We start from the raw sequence: 17,633 nt of genomic DNA, 5'->3' as shown, positions 1-17,633 counted from the left end.
TTCAAGAAATGTTATGGCAGCAAATGGAACGGCCTCTATCAACATGTTTTTATAATAAACCTGACTTCTACACATCTGACATTTTGCTTAAGAAATGAGAAAAAGTGTTTCTAGATTCTAGATCTAAACACAACTGATGACTCCCTCGAATATTGCCTGAAAAATGTAATGCTTACAGGATATTGTTTCAAAGCAAGGCTTATTCTCTTTCTGTTCAAAAGAATACAGCAAATATCAAGATTGCTATAAAGAGATGACAAGAGTGCAACTTCCATCCCCTTCCCAAGATGAAAAAAGCCAACTTGAAGTGACTGCATTGATACATGTCACAGATATCTCCCAGGGCTCTGGGGAAGAAAGAGAAGGCAGATAAATTGACTTCAGGTTTTGAGTGGGTTGCATTCTAAATCTATAAATATCTAAATATTGATGAAAAATTGCTCTGTGGTATCAATAAATCAAACACTGCAGTACTTTGCTAACCCATAACAAGTACAGTTTACACATACTGTCAAAGAGAGGCAAAATAAACATGAAATGGACTGGTATTAACGACAAACTCAACCATATACCTTTAAAAGACTTTAATCTCCCAAACACCTATAATGCTTATCCCTAGGCCTTTTGAGATTTGAAACAATTTGTAAGTCTTGCAGGTTGTCCTGTTAGTCTACTCAAGGAGAACAGGACAAGCTCTCCTCCAAGACCACCGCCAGCAGCTTATTCAGGATCCCGACCGCATCAGACTGAAGGGCGCGACAGGACCCTCCTAAGGGGAAGTTACGCTATGACTAACACGACACCAGAGGAACCTCAGAGACCCAAGCAGGCAGAAGTTAAGGATGCGAGCAAGTCACACCCTTCATTTTCCTCCAGAGCATCAAATTTAAACTTCTTTAGAACAGGAAGTGTAATGAATATCACAATAATTTCTGCAGCAAAAGGGTCACTTAAAGAACAGTTTCCATGTATAAACAAAACACACAGGTTATATGAGCTTCAAATCCACTGTTGAGTACTTTCATTAGACTCTCACTAACATACCACTGAACACCAGAAAATTTAAGAGGATGCTTATAAGCCACAGGACCCTCTATGTTCTCTTCTAGGAGCAGCTACACTGTGCAAGACGTTGCTGCGTGAACCGCTGGCCTGTGCCCCCTCCAGCCTCCCAGGGAAACGTGCAGCAACGAAGCCGGTACACATCTGCTTCACAACCCTGGGCTGGGCAAGACACTTAGTTGCTCCAGATGGACAAAGCATACAATGTGAGCATCTTTAGTTGGCTTTTTTCCCCCTTAAGATACCTCACTATGTTCAATCAAGTTTTTACTGAACACATACAAAGAGTGAGTTCAGTTTTTTTTTTTTTTTTTTTAATCTATTCTATGAACATGGCTACAGTGGGGTTGGGTTCCCAGGCAGCTCCAGACCACACAGCTTTTCCACAGCTCGTTCCCATACCTCCTTCCTTCCTCCAGCCAAAGCTGCCAGAGCCTCCCAAGAGAAAAGCCAGCACAACTTAACACTGCAAATAGGCAAAGTATTTCCCTACTGCTGTTCATCCTGGAAGAACACTTCAGAATAATAACAACTCCAAGCCGGGCAGCTGTAAGGGAAAAGATCAGCCAGATGATTAGTTCAGCACAGTTAAAAGCAACCGAAAGCAGGGCCATATGATGCTCAGACACACACACGCCAACAGGCAGCAATACCAGCCTTGCCTATAGTGCATTGTATTTTATTAGCTCCCAGTTTATGTAGGTGTGTTAAGCAGTTATGCCACAAGAACACAGAAAATTATTTCTTGGCAACTGTAAGGTTTTGCTCCAAGAATGTAGAAGGGGAGGAAGAAAAAAAAAACAAAGAAGAAAAAAAAAAAGACAAGACCCTCCACAACCCACAGTAAAGATTCCAGCTCTTTACTTCTAGCAGCGCGTTTCACACAATTTCTCTCCTGGCAGTCATGCTGCACTTGTTAGTGCTCACACATATCATCCCCAGTATTCACATCATACGTAGTACTCACATCTCAACCAAATAAAGCCAAGAGAAGAGAGAGGGAAGGAAAAAAGAAGAAGTTATGCAGCTGATAAAGCTGAAAGCTGTCTGAAGCCAGTACACTCAAGTTCCTAGAGGAAAAAGCCTCAAGAAATCCTGCCTTGTTTGTTCTTCCCACCCTAGCTGGTGGGCCTGGCTAAACAGTGTCTCTCCATGCTGGACTGCTTAGCACTTTCTGCCTTGTGGATGCCCACCAGCTCCGTAATCACATGGAAAGCCAGGCTACCCCTTCGCAGAAGGCTACCCTGCGACAGTCGCACGCTGGCACAGCAGGCACGTGAGTCGAGAGCAGCATCAGGAAGCTCCTCAAAGTCTTCATCAGTGCAGCTTCTACAGCCCTCTGACTTCAGGGTGGTTTTGTCAGGGAAAACGGTCAGGCTGCTTAACGCTATAACACGCGCCTGAGCTCTCCGCACACCACGCTCCAAGCAGCGTTTTGATGAACTGGGACCGTAAACTTCAAGTAAACAAAAAGGAGGAAGCGTGTGCAATAAATCCACAAGGTGTTACCAAGGCAGAGCCCACTATATTAAGAAAAACCTCTCAAGTCTAATATAAATAATGTATTTATTCATCCTTAAGGCAGTCATTTTTAAAGTCTTTGCCCGCTGCGTGCTCTCGCTCTGTGCGCGAGAGATGCCTCGCGAAGCTCCAAGGGGAGAAGTGCCATCGAACAGACCCCAGCAGACATGCACAGCTCCTTCCTGCTTGGCCAGGAAGGTCTGCGAGAGGCAGCCACAGGGACAGCTCTGCAGCAAATAGCAGTGCCAGTCACCTCTCCTACATGTATCAATTCCCTAAGAGCACCGCAGCACCTAGAATTGCTAGAATTGTTCCCCCTTCCTCAATGCACAGAAAAGTATATTGAATGCCTCTCAAAGGGGGAGGGGGGGGCAAAAAAGAAAACAAAAACCCAGGAAGAAACTTTCCCCAAACATTAATGCTGAAGAGGACAACTGTGCTGGTGTCTACAAGGGTGTATACACACTCTAAAGGAGTTCAAGACGGATTAGATCTCGCTGCCCTCACTCAAGTCTTTCCCAAGTAACTCATTAAACCAAAGGCAAATATGGTATAGATAAATCATGATAAAAATCAGGCCGTTATACTCTCAACAGTTTATTAACACAAGTTCAGACTGAAGGGCTTTCCAAAGATAGACTGCACACCAAATACAGTTTGGATAGCCAGTGAAGTTAAACTTATTTAACAAAACCCAATTAAGAACAGTTGTTTTGACACAGGCTATAAAATATAGCAACAAATCATGTAGTGCTGGAAACACTGTTAGCAGTTACCTACAGTAACAACAAAAATAAATCAAAACTGAAGTGAAGAGACTAAACACAGTTGTGTTACGTAACACAAAGGGATCTATTATTCTTCCCCCTCCTGCTTCTCCTTGCCCCTTCCTTCCATCTCCTCTAACTTTTCTAGCAGAGAAGTCCAAAGACTGACGGCACAAGAATTTTTTTTTTTTCTATTCTAACTTTTATCTAAGGTATAACACACAAAATACAGAACAAAAACCCCCCCAATGCTAAGTCAACTCGCCATCCTAAGAACAAGTCAGATGGAATAACAAATTGCGTGTTTTAAGCTTGTTCTTAGAGCAAGCTTTAACTGTTCCTTCAGCAATGTTTTTTTTAAGAATACAAGTCAGATGACTGTAGAGATAAGACCAATTTTCCAGAGGGATTTCTAGGTTCTTGGCCTTACACAAACAGCTTTGGGCAAGCGTTCATCATGAGCTGATGGTACAAGCAATTGTACTTTCCTAACTGATGTCAGCTAAATGTACCAGATAGGCATCCATACTGCATGTACTCACACTCTTTAAGTTGTGCTCTTCCCCCTCAGGGACACTGCCTGGGCTGGAGCCACCTAACAGCCGACACGCAGCTCCCAATCGCTCCTCGTGGAGGCAGCCTCCACAGGGGAGGCAACACAGAGCTTCGCTGCTGTACAGCCAACAGCCTTCAGCAGTGTTTTCACCTTACCGGTTTTGGGACAAAGCGAAACATGACAGGAGTCGTACAGTGAGGCACTAGGTCCCTCCGCCTGGAAGTCCCTGAACGTGAGTCCTAACCACCTTCCTCTGTATCCGCACAGACTTCTTTTAGCCTCTACTTAATCCAGATTCATGTCTGTCATGCCTGCTGGACTACAGAGATGCAGTCATTCCTTTAAATACAACTTTTACAATAGTCATATCTGAGCACTGTAATCTAGGTACAAACCTTAAGGCTTATTAAAAATAAATAAATAAATTATAATATGTACTACTGCTACAGTGTTAAATGACTGGGCATGAGAAGGGCCCAGGAGATGGAAAAGCCATACGCCTACGGCTTATTTTGCCAGCACGGCTGTTATCGTATAAAACTTCATTTCCGAATACACTGCAAGACCTATTAAGACCTTTTTCCCCCATCTTTCAAAGAGCAGCCACTACATTACCATTAATTACTTACACTGCAATAGCACCTAAATGCCTCAGAACATCAGGAAGCCCCAGTAAACAATATCCATTAAATATCCATCTGCTTTCCCACAATGTTGGGAAATAACATTCTGTATTGTTGTGCATCAGAGAAGCATAATACTCATCCATGCATCTTACCTGCTCCATGGCAGCATCGCAACTGTTTACAGACAATGCTTAGGGCATACAGACAGTACAGCTAAAACCCAAGTGCTTTTGCCTGCTTCTTGCACATCAATAAAACCATTTATTAAGTACCAGGAGTTGCCAAGAATCGGACAGCATGGTTTCAACTACAAAAAGCTTTTACGATAGTAAATAACATGCAAGAGAGAAAAAAAAGCTAATTTTAGATCTCACATTGACTTTTTTAAAAAAAACTTTTTACTGGGTCCCAAGTTCTTTATATACTTAAGTTACCAAATCAGAGCAAAAACAAACATCATAGATAACACTTGGCTTCTATATAGAATTTCAGTTTTAATGCCAGTCTTCCCAATATCCATATAGTTATTTATATGTAAAGTCCAGGTTCTCTAAGAGCAAATTCAGGGCAATACACAAACAGCCTTGGCTGCATGCAAAACCAGTGCTATCCTCCAGCATTTTGCAACCCCCTAAGTCAGTGGAACCAAAAGGCTGCCAGGAGCTCCCCTCCATCATCCGCATTTTCAAGTTCTTGGGACTTTAATTCTGTACCTTTTAAGATGCAGGGAAGTTATTAGGCTTTTAACCTTCAGTATTTCAGAACAGTCAAATGAAGAAAGCTCAACATGGCTGAGGTGCTGGAAGTCTGTATGGACTATGAGTACTAAGCAAAAGGAATTTTGTTTTGAAAATAAAGTTCTGACTCCACAGGGGTGAAAGAAAAAAAAAAAAAAAAGCCAAGACCCAAAATAGCTCATTTGACAGTAAGTACACATCTATGCACACACGTGTTCATCTTTACAGAACTATTCTCGGTTACTCTTGGTTACTGGGACAAGTAGCAATCAAGCGATTTACCACCACTTAAATAACGCCTGGGTGCTGGGTGATTATTACCTTGATTTTCAAAGCTTTTGGCTTTGTCCTGAAGGCTGTTAGGCAAGAAAGAAAAGGTGATTTGGCAAAGAAAGCAAGGAGACAAGGCATACTGGGGCAGGGAAGCTTTATTGAGCGCTGCGAGCTGAGGCCGCAGCCCCACGGACACGCACGCGAGCTCCCACAGGCCGCCCGAGAAGGGACCCGCGGCACCTCCCCGCCCCGGCAGCGGGCCCGGCAGCGCCGCGGACACCGGCCCACAGCGGGCAGCGGCTGCCGGGCCCCTCGCGGCGGCGGCCGGTGCGGCCCCGCCCCCCCCGCCAACGGCCGGGCCCCGGCGCGCGCCGCCCACCCGCCCGCGAGGGCGGCCGTTAGCGGCAGTTGGACCCGCGGAGGGAGAAACGCTCCGCCGTCCCGGCCCAGCCCGGCCCGTCCCAGGCCCGGCTCCTGCCGAGCGGAGCCTCGCCGGAGAGCAGCCGCGGCGTCCCGGCCCCGGCCCCGCCGCCCGCTCACCTCAGCCCGCCGCCGGCAGCCTCCCCGGGCACCGACACCGACGCGCAGAGCGGCTCCCCCGGCCGTGGCCGCCCTTCCACAGGCGGAGGCACGCCGGGACTGTGGCGGACGGAAAGCGGGGTCGGGCGGGGCGGGGCGGGGCGTGCCGTACCGGCCAGGGGGCGGGGCCTGCCGGCCAGGGGGCGGGGCGTGCGGCCCAACTGCCCCGTAGCCGCAGCTGCGCCCGAGGGGCCTATACATAGGGTTTAAGGTACCTATATGTAAAGAGCCCAAGGGGCCTGTACCTATATAGGGCCTGAAGGGCCAGTATACAGAGTCCAGGGTACCTATATATTGGGCCTGAGGGCCTGTATACAGGGCCTAATGTACCTGTATAGAAGGCCAGAGGGACCTCTATACAGTCTAGGGTATGTATATACATATATATATATATATATATATATATATATAGGGCTTGAGGGGCCTTTACACAGGGTCTAAGGTACCAATATATAGGGTCTGGAAGGCTTGTATATGGGGTCTAAGGTAGCTATATTTAGGGTGTTAAAGGCCTCTGTACAGGGTGTTGGGGTGCTGCAGTTGCGCTGAGGCTTTTTGCTAGGCGGGTGGGCACTGTGACGCCTTCCGTCCCTCCCGTCTCCCGTGGCCGGCGTTCTCCGACAAGCAATGGCTCCCCATTCCCGAAACGCTCCTTGTTCAAGAGGAGCCCTGAAAAGCGCCCCGGCCTTGGTGAAACCCCTCATGTTTCCCTGCTGCGATCAATGAGCTTCTCTCGCAGCCGGTATTGGTTATATGCCGTTCTTTGGTCCACGGTCCAAGCCAAAATCATTGTTGCCTGCATTACTTGTTACAGGTAGCCAACGGAGAATGGAAGCGCTGGAGTCGTGTCTGCCCGTGGGACTGGCTGGCCACCGAGGAAATCCAGTAACCAGCATTTCTTAGTCCATCCGGGTTGTTTTCCCACCGTGTCAGTGCAGAGAACATCCTAAAGCAGAGATGTTCGGGCTCATTCTCTCCATTTTTTGTGCTACGTGTCTAGAACTCGTCTGCATTGAAGTTATCTTCTGGAAATTGCCCTTTTTATTTGCTCCATAAACATTGATTTTCTCATTACTTCATATGCTTCTGCTTATGATCTTGTTATATGCATGTGGCACACGATGTCCTTGTTCCCTTTCCGTAACTCATGCAAATCCCTAATGATACGTTACAGCGAGTCAACCTCTTCCCAGCCTGCCGCAGTGGGAAGCTGTGGTGGCCACGGGAGCTGCCGTGGACAGGCCTGCTGGGATCTATACGGGGTCTCCCAACACCACTAAATCTGCCTGTTTCAGGAGATTATCGATATCCTGCCGTCTCCTCCTCTCTCTCCTGCCCAGGCTGCCCTCCAGCTCTGCCGCGTGCAGACTGACGTTCCCAGCTAGCCGGGGGAGCACAGCCTGCGCGCGTTAGCTCTTTATCGGCTTTGCAAACTAAACCCCGGCGGAAAGGTTTATTTTTCTTGCTGCTCATAACATTTACAAAGCGTTAGGAGAGATATTTCCGCTGCGCGCTTGCAGCTCCCGCGCCGACAAGCCGTCAGTTGTCTGAGCCAGGGGCAGCGGGCTGCGGGGAACCGTATTTCGGGGGGCAGCGGAGCAAGGTCCCTTGCAGAAGCAATATCTTCCTGGCAGTCTACCCGCAGTGACAATATTTATTTGCACAAGCTCCACTTGGTGCTGGAGCAACCTTCCCCCCGGGGGAGTGCTTTATAAATGTTAATCACGGCATCCCTCTGAGCGTGATCCTCGGAGTGCAGATGGAGGAGCCGACGTGCAGGGAGGACCTTGCCCTGGGTCAGGCAGCAACGCCGTGGCAGGAGCTCCCGGTTGTCATCCTAGATGCCTGTAGAAGTCCTAACAGGAAAATCTCCCCTCAATCAAGATAGGAAAAACATACGTGCTCCACTGCTGCTGTGACAGTCCATCCTTCATATCGCTTCCAGTGCACCTCCCTGAATTCAATGTGCTGGCTTCCTCCGTGGCACACAAAAACAGAAGTTAGCATCACAGGAGGGGAGAGAGAAAAAGGAAAGGGGAAAAAAGGAAGGAAGAATGCAAGAAAAAAATGCAAGAAAGAAAGAAGAAAGGAAGGAAAGAAGAAAAGAAAAGAACGCAAGAAAAGAGAGCAAGAGCCCTAGGCTCTCTAATCAGGGCATTGGGAAGGCAGTGATTCCCGCGGAGCCTCGGTGGGTTCGACATGGGCAGCCTAGTGCCCGCGGGCAGCTCGCGTTGCAGCCTCGAGCCCCTCTTCGAAAGGGCCTTAATTTCTAATTTCAGACACTGAATCGCATCCCATGAAATTTGATCTCTCCTTTCTAGGAAAACGAGCGGTGAGGTATCACTGCGTGTCCCAGCCATCGTTGTACCATGGCACCAATTCGCTTTTATTACAAACGGAGGGGAAAAAAAGGAGACATGGGAAAGGCGAAATTTCTCCTCGTTCTGGGGGGAAACTTCCTCTGCTGCTTTCTTTTCTGCAGCCCTCGGGATTGCAATGCCGTAACCCACTCGTGCAACATGTTTTTCCCCCAGGACGGCGTGAAAAGGGCCAGGATTCGCCCGGGGACTGAACCTCCCTTTCTGCTGTGGGGGGAGACATCGCGGTGCCCGCGGGGACGTCGAGGACAAATGTCAGGTTTTGGCCCCTTGATGTACATTTTCGTGAATGAAGGTGCACCTCCCTTTCCCATGCGCGCCGGCGTTCAGGTAAAACAGGCGATGGTGGGAGCCTGCCTCTGGCTTTTACGCTAAAAGCCAAGCGCGTGGTGTTGTTTTGTAAGAAAACAGCTACAGATTTTCGCTTTTAGGCTGGCGTGTTTACCGTTCCCATTTCAGTGGGGGGACTGCGGAGCGGGACGGGTGCCGTGCAAGGACGCTCGGACAAATTGCTCCGTGAGGAAGCCGGGGCTGAAATCGCTTCGGTTGCTGCTGGCTTCCCGCGGCGGCCAGGTAACGAGACCGAGGTCGGCTTGGTGCCGGACTTCTTCCGAGGGTTCAAGGCCCTGCTGTTTTTCTCCATCCTTTCAGGATGAGGAGCTGCCCTCCGCTCCCGCGGCTGGTGCAGGGAGGCGGAAGAAACCCAGCGCGGAGGAAAGACTCTTTCTTTCTCCATTTCTGTCGTTTCTCCCGGTTCCCATGGGGAGACGTTTCATCGCAGACCTGCGCGGGAATTGAAGGCAGCCCTGGGCCTTCCTCCTCCTCCCCGCGCAGGGAAAAAGCAGATTTATCGCACCGGAAAGGTCCCCGGCAGCAGCTGGCCCTGGTGACAACCTGCTGCCAACATCCGCTGGAGCCGTGCTGCCTTTTTCCCAGTGGCAACCCCCGAGAGGTCGGCGTCTTGTTCCGCACCTGGGAGCCTCCAGCAAGGAATATTTCTGCCCGGGACGGGCTTGGCCTTCTCGTGTAACTGTAAAAGGAGGGTTGAAGTTCACAAATTAACAGATTATTAACCGCGGCTCTAAAAGTAACCATAGAAACGGCGCGGTCGGAGGGGCAAGGAGCTCTCCGAGGGCTCCCCGGCTATAAATATATACATTATGATTATAAATAGCAGCGCTATGTAGAGCATCTAGGTGCCCACTCCCTTCTGCCGCGGCGCCGTCCCCCCCCGCCGCGGCTGTGCCGGGGCCGCGCGCTCCCGCGAACGGGAGGGAGAGAGCCAAACGCGGCCCCGAGCCCGTCACGGGCAGCCGGGGAGCTTGTCGCTGCCGCCGCCACGGCTAATTTTAGGTCTGTAATTTTAGCTGCTTTGAGATGCCTCTTGCGTCGGCCCTCTTTAATGAGCCTCCGTTACCAAATACAGTTTTCCCAGGCGCAAGCAGGCTGCAAGCGCCCTGCAGGAGGGACAAACGCTCCTTGCCCGGGGGATGCATCCAGCGGCGGCCTCGGGGCGGGGAGGCTCCGGCCCTCAGCTGCACGCGCCCTTATCCGCGTCCGGCCCCGAGCACCAGCCTTTCTGCTGAACAGAGGCGATGAGACGCGGCCGGACGTGGGTGCCGGCGCGCCAGGACCCTCCCGTGCCAGCACTCCCATCCACCCACCCCGGAGCCGTCCGCGCGCCGGCCTCGGTGTGCAAAACTGCCCAGCTCCTCGCACAAACCAGTTCAGCCGTGAAACTGGGATGGGGTCCGGGCTGGGACAGGCAAAACCGCGGGGCAAGATCGGCTCGAGGCCAGCGCACTCCCCGTGGGGTTTACGCACCATGCATGCGGCTGCAAAGGGTCTATTATTTCACTTATTTCCCTCCGTTTCACCCTGGTTCCTAGCAGGCAGCGCAAAGCTTTTAAATCACCCTGGACAGGGTGTTTTTACCAGATGTGCAGGCAGCTGGAGACAAACTGAAGCCAGGCAGCTCGGCAATGCAGAGCGCCGGCGTCTTTCCGCCGCGCGTTGTCTGAATTACCGTGGCTTGCAGGAAGGGAGCCGCATGAAGAGGCCTCCGCTGAAGAGGCAACCAGTGTTCGCAAAGTAAACACAGTGCTAGTTAGGCACTAATCACCGCAAATTGTGTGGGAACAGTTTGCTTTCTGTAAAACAAACGGCATTAATAAGGATCGCTTTCCGCTGGTAATGCTCGCGATGTTTATCCAGAGCAGACCCAGCCTGAACCAGGGCTGGATCGCCAGTTTAAATGCAGGGGAAAAGCATTTCAGCAAGTCCCGTTGCTCTTCCGCAGGATTTTCCTAACAAGGCGCCTGCGGGACCGACGCAGACAAGACCTGGTTTTCCTTTCTCCGGGTTTCCCGCGCGGAGGAACGGGCCACGACAGTGTCCGCAGAGCAGCGGCACGTTCGCACGCAGCTTGGGACCCGCTTTGGAAAACGGGGAATCAAGCGCGGTTGCTGCAAATAATATTAATTGCAAACGCTGGCACGCTTCGCCCATCAGTTATTCTCGGGAGCAGCTTTCCGATAGCCAGCCGGCTCCAATTAAAACCGCACGGAGAAGGACTCGTTAAACACACCATTTCACTTTTATTGCTCAGCCTGTGCAGGTATAACCGACGGCCCAGCGCGTCGTGCAAGAGATTGTGGGGGAGCTGCAAGGGCTGAGCAGAGCAATGCCATCCGGCCCCGGAGGCTGCCTCTGCCAGGAGCCCGGAGTGGCAAGTAAAACCAGGAGAAACATTTTAAATAGGAAGACGACTTTGCGGGCTGAAAGCTGGCCGAAATGCAAATATTTTGCTAGCATGATGCAAGCAATTCTCTAGAGTGCAAAACCGGAGAGGAGATGCTGCGAGCCAGGAAAAAAGGCCGTTTGGGGCTGCTGCGTGGTTATAACGCGAGCCGTAACAGCAGGCATGGCAATAGGCTGCAAAAGAAGGTGCAAAACTTGCATTTTGGGGGTTGCTCCCTGGCCACAGGGGCCTTGTGCCTTTGCATACTGCAAGGCTTGCATGATCCTGCGTCTTTAGCGACTGCAGATTACCAGGGTTTTCTGCTGGTAAGCAAGGCGATTAGCCCCATTTTACAGCTGGGGAAACTGAGGCACGGCAGATGTCGGGGATCAGACCCAGATCCCACCTTCCCCCCCATTGCAGCCTTCAATTCATCATCCAAAAATAGGAAAACAGCCAAGATTTAGGTTTTTCAAGAGTAGAGGATGCTTCCAGGAGCGCTCGGCTCCGAGGGCTGTGGTAGAGGGAGCTTTAAAGCAGGGATCATGTAAAAGTCAAGAAGCCGTTCTTGCCCCGAGACGTGTTTTGCACTGGCCTCTTCTGCTCTTTAAGTGGCCTCTGCGTTGTGAAAATTTCTTCAGAAGCGGTGGTTTGGCAACAGCGGGTCGGTTAGCACAGGTCCCCGCTCTCCCTCTTGGGAAATGCACCCGCGCCGCTGCCTCCCAGAGCTTCAGCTTGTTGCTCCGGCTTCAAAAGCCCTAACCTGCATAGCAATAAAATAAACGGAAAGACTTAACTGCACAAACGGCGCAGTATTTTAGCGGCTGCTACCTCCGACTCTGCCAAGCAGCAATAAAATACACCCGCCCCAGTTAAAAAGCACGAATCGCAATTGGGCCTGAGGGAGGCAGAAGTACTGAGAGGGGGAAAAAGCCGGGCAAGCACATGCCAGGACGGCGAGATTTGTGCTAGACACGTGGGCTTGGCGTTGGGCGCCAACGGCCCTGCAGCCCCAGCCCTCCCGGGGAGCCTCTCTTTGCATTGAGATGGTTAATTCCCATTTCTCGGCACCGTAGCGACTGCCCCAGCGCACGGCGCGCGTTTGCTAATGAATTATCGGCCTTTCCGCCCTCTGTCAACAGGCAATTCTTGCCCGGCTGCTCCTTCGAAAGACCTCGACGGAAATTGTCAACATAATTGCTGCATCGCCCAGGCAAAACGGAAAAACCCTTTCTAAGAAAAATAACCAAGGTAAATAACCGTTCAAGGAACTTCTTACACATATTGCTTATTTATCCCCTACGTGGTGAGGTCTGTGCTAGTGGCCCGGCCGACCACACAGGGGTACATCTCTTTCTCTTTCTCTTTGGAATAAATACATACATACATATATATGTATATATCTTTAACCTTTTTGCACTGCGTTTTGCATCTTTTACCTTTTTGCATTCTCCCCTAGTGCACCCCCATCTCCCTGCACCTACTCCCCTAGTGCACCCTCTCCCTGCAGCCCCCCTCCCCGCCCCTCTCCCTGTACGACCCTCTCCCCAGCGCACCCTCTGCCCGCCGCGCGCCCCCACCTCCCGGCACGCGCTCAGCCCCGCCCCCCGCCCCGGCCACGCCCCCCCGCCCCGGCCACGCCCCCCCGCCCCGGCCACGCCCCGGGGTGACCCCGCCCCGGGGTGACCCCGCCCCTCGGCCTCCCTCCCGCCGGCCCCGCCCTTTCGGCTCCCGGCTGTGAAGATTCCCTGCCCTCCAGCCGGAGCGCGGCCCCGCCCGCCTCCCAGAGGGGAGGAGAGGGAAGGCAGCGGCCAATCCTTTCGCCGGACAGGGGGGCCGCGTGGCTCTGATTGGCGGCCGGGGCGTCGCTTGACAAGCCCCAGGCCGGGCAGCGGAGCGCGTCGATTGGCCGGCGCCGCCCGCGAGCCCCGCCCAGCCGCTCCCCCTCCCCCCTCCCCCCCTGCCCGGGCGGAGCAGCAGCCGCCGCCGCCGCCGCAGCGCGAGCCTCGCCGTGCGCGCGGGGCGGCTTCAGCGGCGCGATGGCGGCCACGGCGGGCAGGGCGCTGCCGCTCCTCTTCGGCCGCGGCGGCGGCGCGCTCACCGCGGCCGGCTGCTTACCGGCGCTGGGGCGGCGCCGGCAGCCGCAGCGACACCGGACGGTGAGTGAGGTGGGAGCGCCCGCGCCGCCGGCGGGGCTGTGCCCTTCAGGCGGCGGCCGGTGTGTGCCGGCGGCTGAGGCGCGCGCGGGGGGGGGGCGCGACCGTTGGGCGGGTGCGACCGTTGGGCGGGCGCGGCCGTTGGGGCGGGCGCGCGCGGGGCGCCGCGTGAGGGGCGGCGGGAGGCCGCGGGGGGTGGGGGGCTGAGCTGAGCGTCCCCCCCTCCCCGCCCCGGCCGCCTTCTCCTTCTCGGGGAAGTTGTGGCGCGGGCGAGGCGGCCCCGCTGCGAGACGGCGGGAGGCGGCGCGCTCCGCCGGGGTCCCCGCCGGGGCGGGCGACGCAGGCCGGTGCGGGGCCCCGGCGCGGCAGCTGCGCGTTATTCTTAGCGCCGGCGTCGGGGTCATCGCTGCGGGCGAAACTTGAGCGGAGCCCTGCCTGCTTGCCTGCCCGCCGCCGCTCGACCCCGGCGTGCCCCCTTCAGCCCCCGCACGCCTCCCCTTCTCTTTCCTCCCCTCTCCCCTCAGGGGGGGAAAAAAAACAAAACCCGAGCACACCCTTAAAAACTTTCCTCGCCTCAAGGCTTGCCAATTAGACGCATCTTTTGCACTTAACAATGTGAGGCGTTGAGTCTCCAAGCGCTCCGAGTGTGACAGGAGAGCAAGTGCGGCGATAAGCGGCGGGAGCTGTCAGTCAGATGATGCGTGTGGCTTTTTAAAAGATGAGTCTGCTGTGTTTTCTTAGCTAGTTGCTTGGAGAGTGAGGACTGTTTGGGGGAGACGATGAGCAATCCCTCACCTCAAGCGTCTGAGGGGTAGCAGTACATAACTGGCCTGTGAGGGATGCTCCTGTGCTTTGAAAGGGTTCTCCGTTTTTCCGATGTAGCTGAAGAACAGGGGGAAAAAAAACCCTTGTGGCACTGTGATCTAGTGAAATGTTTGGTATTTCCACGTTCTCGGCCAGCTCCTGGGTCAGCCCTCTCCGCAAGGCAGAGGTGCGCTTTTCAGCGCGCCCGAAAGTGCGAGGAGCTGCTTGGCTCTATTCAGTGCGGGAAAGGGGAGACCTTAATATCAGTATTACCGGCATCTGTGGGAGGGGGGAAGCTCCCAGGTTTGCGTCGCCGCTTACTTGATTCGACGGTATGAAGACAGCGGGGTTTCCTTGCTCGGCTTTGTTCCCCCCCCCCCCCCGAAGTGGGGCTGCGGCGGAGCTCTGCGTGCCGGGGACCAGCGAGGGTCGGCCCCCGGCGGGGTGGGGGGCAGGCGGGCTCCCCCCGCGCCGCCCCGGCAGCGCGGCCGAGCTCCGCCGTGCGGCGCGCGGCGCGGCCGGCAGGTGGCGCCGCCGCGGGGGTGCGCGGGGCGCCGCGAAGCAGCCCTCGGGGACGGGGGGGGGGAGGAGGAGGGCGGGGGATGCCGAGGGAGCGCTTTCCCCCCGTTTCGAGGTCAGCGAGGGGAAGATCGGTTGGAGCTGTGCAGGGAGCAGGTTGGGGGAATTCCCTGAGAGATGTCAGCGAGCTCGGGGAGGTTTTTTTTTTTTTTTTTTTTGCTTCTTGTGGAGAAGTAACATGTTCATTGGCTTCACTAGAAAATGAATGACTAGCAGCACAAGCGTTGCTTACTATGCCTCTTTAGGTTTCGACTGAGAAACCTGTAAAGGCAGCAGGTTGAAACTTAGAGCTTCAAAGATTGGCTAAAAATACAGCGAGGTTTTTTCTTTGTAAACTAAGGTAACGGTATGTAACCTTGCAATATTTTTCTAGCTTTTGTTACAATCTGTTTTATCGCTGTCTATAAAAAAAAAACCTGTAGTTGAAGATGTGGACCTGTCGCTTACTTGTTGTTTTACTGAAGCAACTAACTGTGAAACTACATAAAACCACAAAAATCATGTATTAATTAGGCCACGAAGCAGGACTCTGAACTCATTTGGAAAAGCATATGTAACACTGGATCCCTAGGTGCTATTTAAAGAGCAGTTAAGCATTTGTATGTGTTTTGTATCTTCAGAGCGTTGGTAGTTTCTCTATCTGTATCAATTAATATGTTTCTACAGCTAGGGAGTTTAAGTATTGAGTGTCTCAATGCATCAGTCCAATATTTGCCCTGTGGTCATTCAAATGCATGAAGTGCAACTTCGGCGGTGTTGAATTCAAACTTTGTAAATACTAGCCTAACAATGAGGCCACCAGTACCCTGAATTCTGGTCAGGCATTCTAGTGTGGAACAGCTTTCATAATTGTCATTATGTTATCTTTTTAACCGGTCTGGCCTTGAAAGCAAAAAAAATATTTATCTAAATTTGAATTGACCTTTGAGATTAATTTAACAAGAGACTCGAACTTATATCTGATCCTGCTAATCAGGCTGTGTAGAAGCAAACATACAAAAAGCAAAAGATTAAAAACAGCCACTGCTTTGCCGCTTTGCCACTGCTATGCTCCTAGCTGGAAAGACATTGCTGAAACATAGGCACACTCAGAAGTGCACTAAAGCCATCCTGTCCAAACTGTCTCTTTTGGGTGGGTTTTGCTTACATGCCTTGAATTGATGATTGGAAACTTCTACTGGCTGCGATCCCAGCTGAGGTATGTTGTATGATTTTTGGCAACCTGATTGTTAGCAATTTGTGCTGTTGCACTGATTATTTTTTCAATGGTGACTTTGTGCACGAGTCAATTCAAACAGTTTGTAATCTTCATACATAATCTGTGGCTATGTTATGATCTGAGAGCTGATAACTGTGGTTGCTACACACTTGACACTTACTAGTTGTCTAATGGTGAGGTATCGCGGAATGCAGTGGGCAAGGGAAAGCTTGCTCTGAGCATTTTGGTACCTAGTGTTATAACTATTACTTTTGAAAGTATCTGTGATATTCCTGTTTGTCTCCACAGAGAAAAGATGAGTTATCCTTTCTGGTGCACTGCATTTGAAAAACTATGAGGACCAGTGGGAGAGAGCAGAGGCCGAGAAAATATGCTTCTCCAAGGAGAAATTAGAGGAACAGGAACTCCTCAGAATAAAGAGAAAACTGAAAGGAGGTTGTTGCAAAGAGGAAGGGAATAATCTGATCAGTGCTGGATAGGACAGGAAGTAATGGCCTTACATTGCAAAGAGAAGGCTTTGGTTAGGTGCTGGGAAGCTTTTGCTAACAGTAAGAGCAGTGAAGCTCTGAAATAGTTCCTGGAAAAGCCATTGAATTCACATTATTGAAGGTGGTTAGGACAGGTTAGACTAGGATCGACCAGGCGTGGCCAACCTACAGCTGAACCTGCTCTGTAGTGGGATTGGACCATATAAGATTCCTGAGTCAGTGAATTATATTAGAAAATAGGTAGGAAAAAGTTGTATAATATAGATATAATTAATATAGTGATTATATTAGGTATGTCTTTGCAATATTGATTTTAATACATTGAATTCTACTTGATGACTTCTCAAGATGGCTGGTTTCTTGCTGGGATGATAAATGGGCTTTCTTGAAATAGGATGGAAATGTTAAATGGCCTTATGGGTGAGTTCTTTCAAGAGGGATATAAAATATTCTGGAAGAGCCTAATTGACCTGATTACTGTGAAAGGACAGTATTTAAAAAGAAGGGGGTGGGAGAAGAGGATGCAGCACACATAAATGAGAAACTCATTTATTGGTCACAGAATAAGAAGAGGCAGACAGGAAGGAGTGTGTGCTGATAGTTGTGACTTCTCCCTCTGAAGGTGATGGGATATTATGTCTAGAAGGGTGACCATGTGTGAAGAGTAAAGAGATAATCAGTTGGCATAACCATACCTCTAGACTTTATGACTTTTATGTTGATTATCTCTTGTGATTTTTCTCAGCACTACTTAGAAGGTTAGCGAGGCTGGAGAATTGATATAGTTGATATGTTAGAGCTGAATAAATGGACTCATAGCTGAAGTAGTTCAGGTTATATCTTTTTTCACTCATTCAGTCTTGCTTAAATGTATGTGATAGTGGGAGAAACCTTATAGAAGAGGAGAGGAGGAGAAGAGTTAGCAAGCCTACATGCAGTGGGCATACTGCAGAATTAGACTAGAGGGCTTGTAATGTTACAGGGAATGAGAGGATGGCTACAGCTTTGGAGCAGAGTACGGCTGAATAGTTCATTGAGTGAAACTTGGACAGTACTTGTTTGTTTTAAAATTGATGTTGTATACGTTTCATCTTTGGGAGGGAACTGTGGAGATTTGGTGCCTAATTGGAATGTCAAATGTGAAGACA

The 17,633-nt window shown here is 51.4% G+C and overlaps 2 protein-coding genes and 1 long non-coding RNA gene across 4 annotated transcripts in view; 1 reads left to right on the top strand and 2 right to left on the bottom strand.

Annotated features, from left to right (window-relative positions):
- MICU1 (mitochondrial calcium uptake 1) overlaps window positions 1-6,205 on the bottom strand; it is a 133,022-nt gene extending 126,817 nt beyond the window's left edge. The window contains exon 1 of the mRNA XM_067299696.1: window positions 6,083-6,205. The gene's annotated coding sequence lies outside the window, so the exon portion shown is untranslated. The remainder of the gene's footprint in view (window positions 1-6,082) is intronic.
- Window positions 6,206-11,076: 4,871 nt separating this feature from the next.
- On the bottom strand, window positions 11,077-13,402 carry LOC136992449 (uncharacterized). The gene is made up of 2 exons (XR_010884690.1): window positions 13,358-13,402; window positions 11,077-12,002 (listed from the first exon to the last, which is right to left on the bottom strand). It is a non-coding gene; the product is annotated as an uncharacterized lncRNA (long non-coding RNA).
- The window catches only part of MCU (mitochondrial calcium uniporter), a 97,662-nt gene continuing 93,268 nt past the window's right edge, over window positions 13,240-17,633 (top strand). For both annotated transcript variants that reach the window (XR_010884689.1, XM_067299695.1), the window contains exon 1: window positions 13,240-13,398. Coding sequence is in view for 1 of the 2 variants with exons in the window: in XM_067299695.1 (XP_067155796.1) it covers window positions 13,279-13,398 (120 nt within the window). In the remaining variant the exon portion in view is untranslated. The remainder of the gene's footprint in view (window positions 13,399-17,633) is intronic.

This window comes from Apteryx mantelli, chromosome 7 (genome assembly GCF_036417845.1).
Source record: "Apteryx mantelli isolate bAptMan1 chromosome 7, bAptMan1.hap1, whole genome shotgun sequence".
In the NCBI taxonomy this organism is placed as follows: Eukaryota; Metazoa; Chordata; class Aves; order Apterygiformes; family Apterygidae; genus Apteryx; species Apteryx mantelli.
Note: the sequence above shows the minus strand (reverse complement) of the source record. Positions and strands in the feature narration are given on the sequence as shown.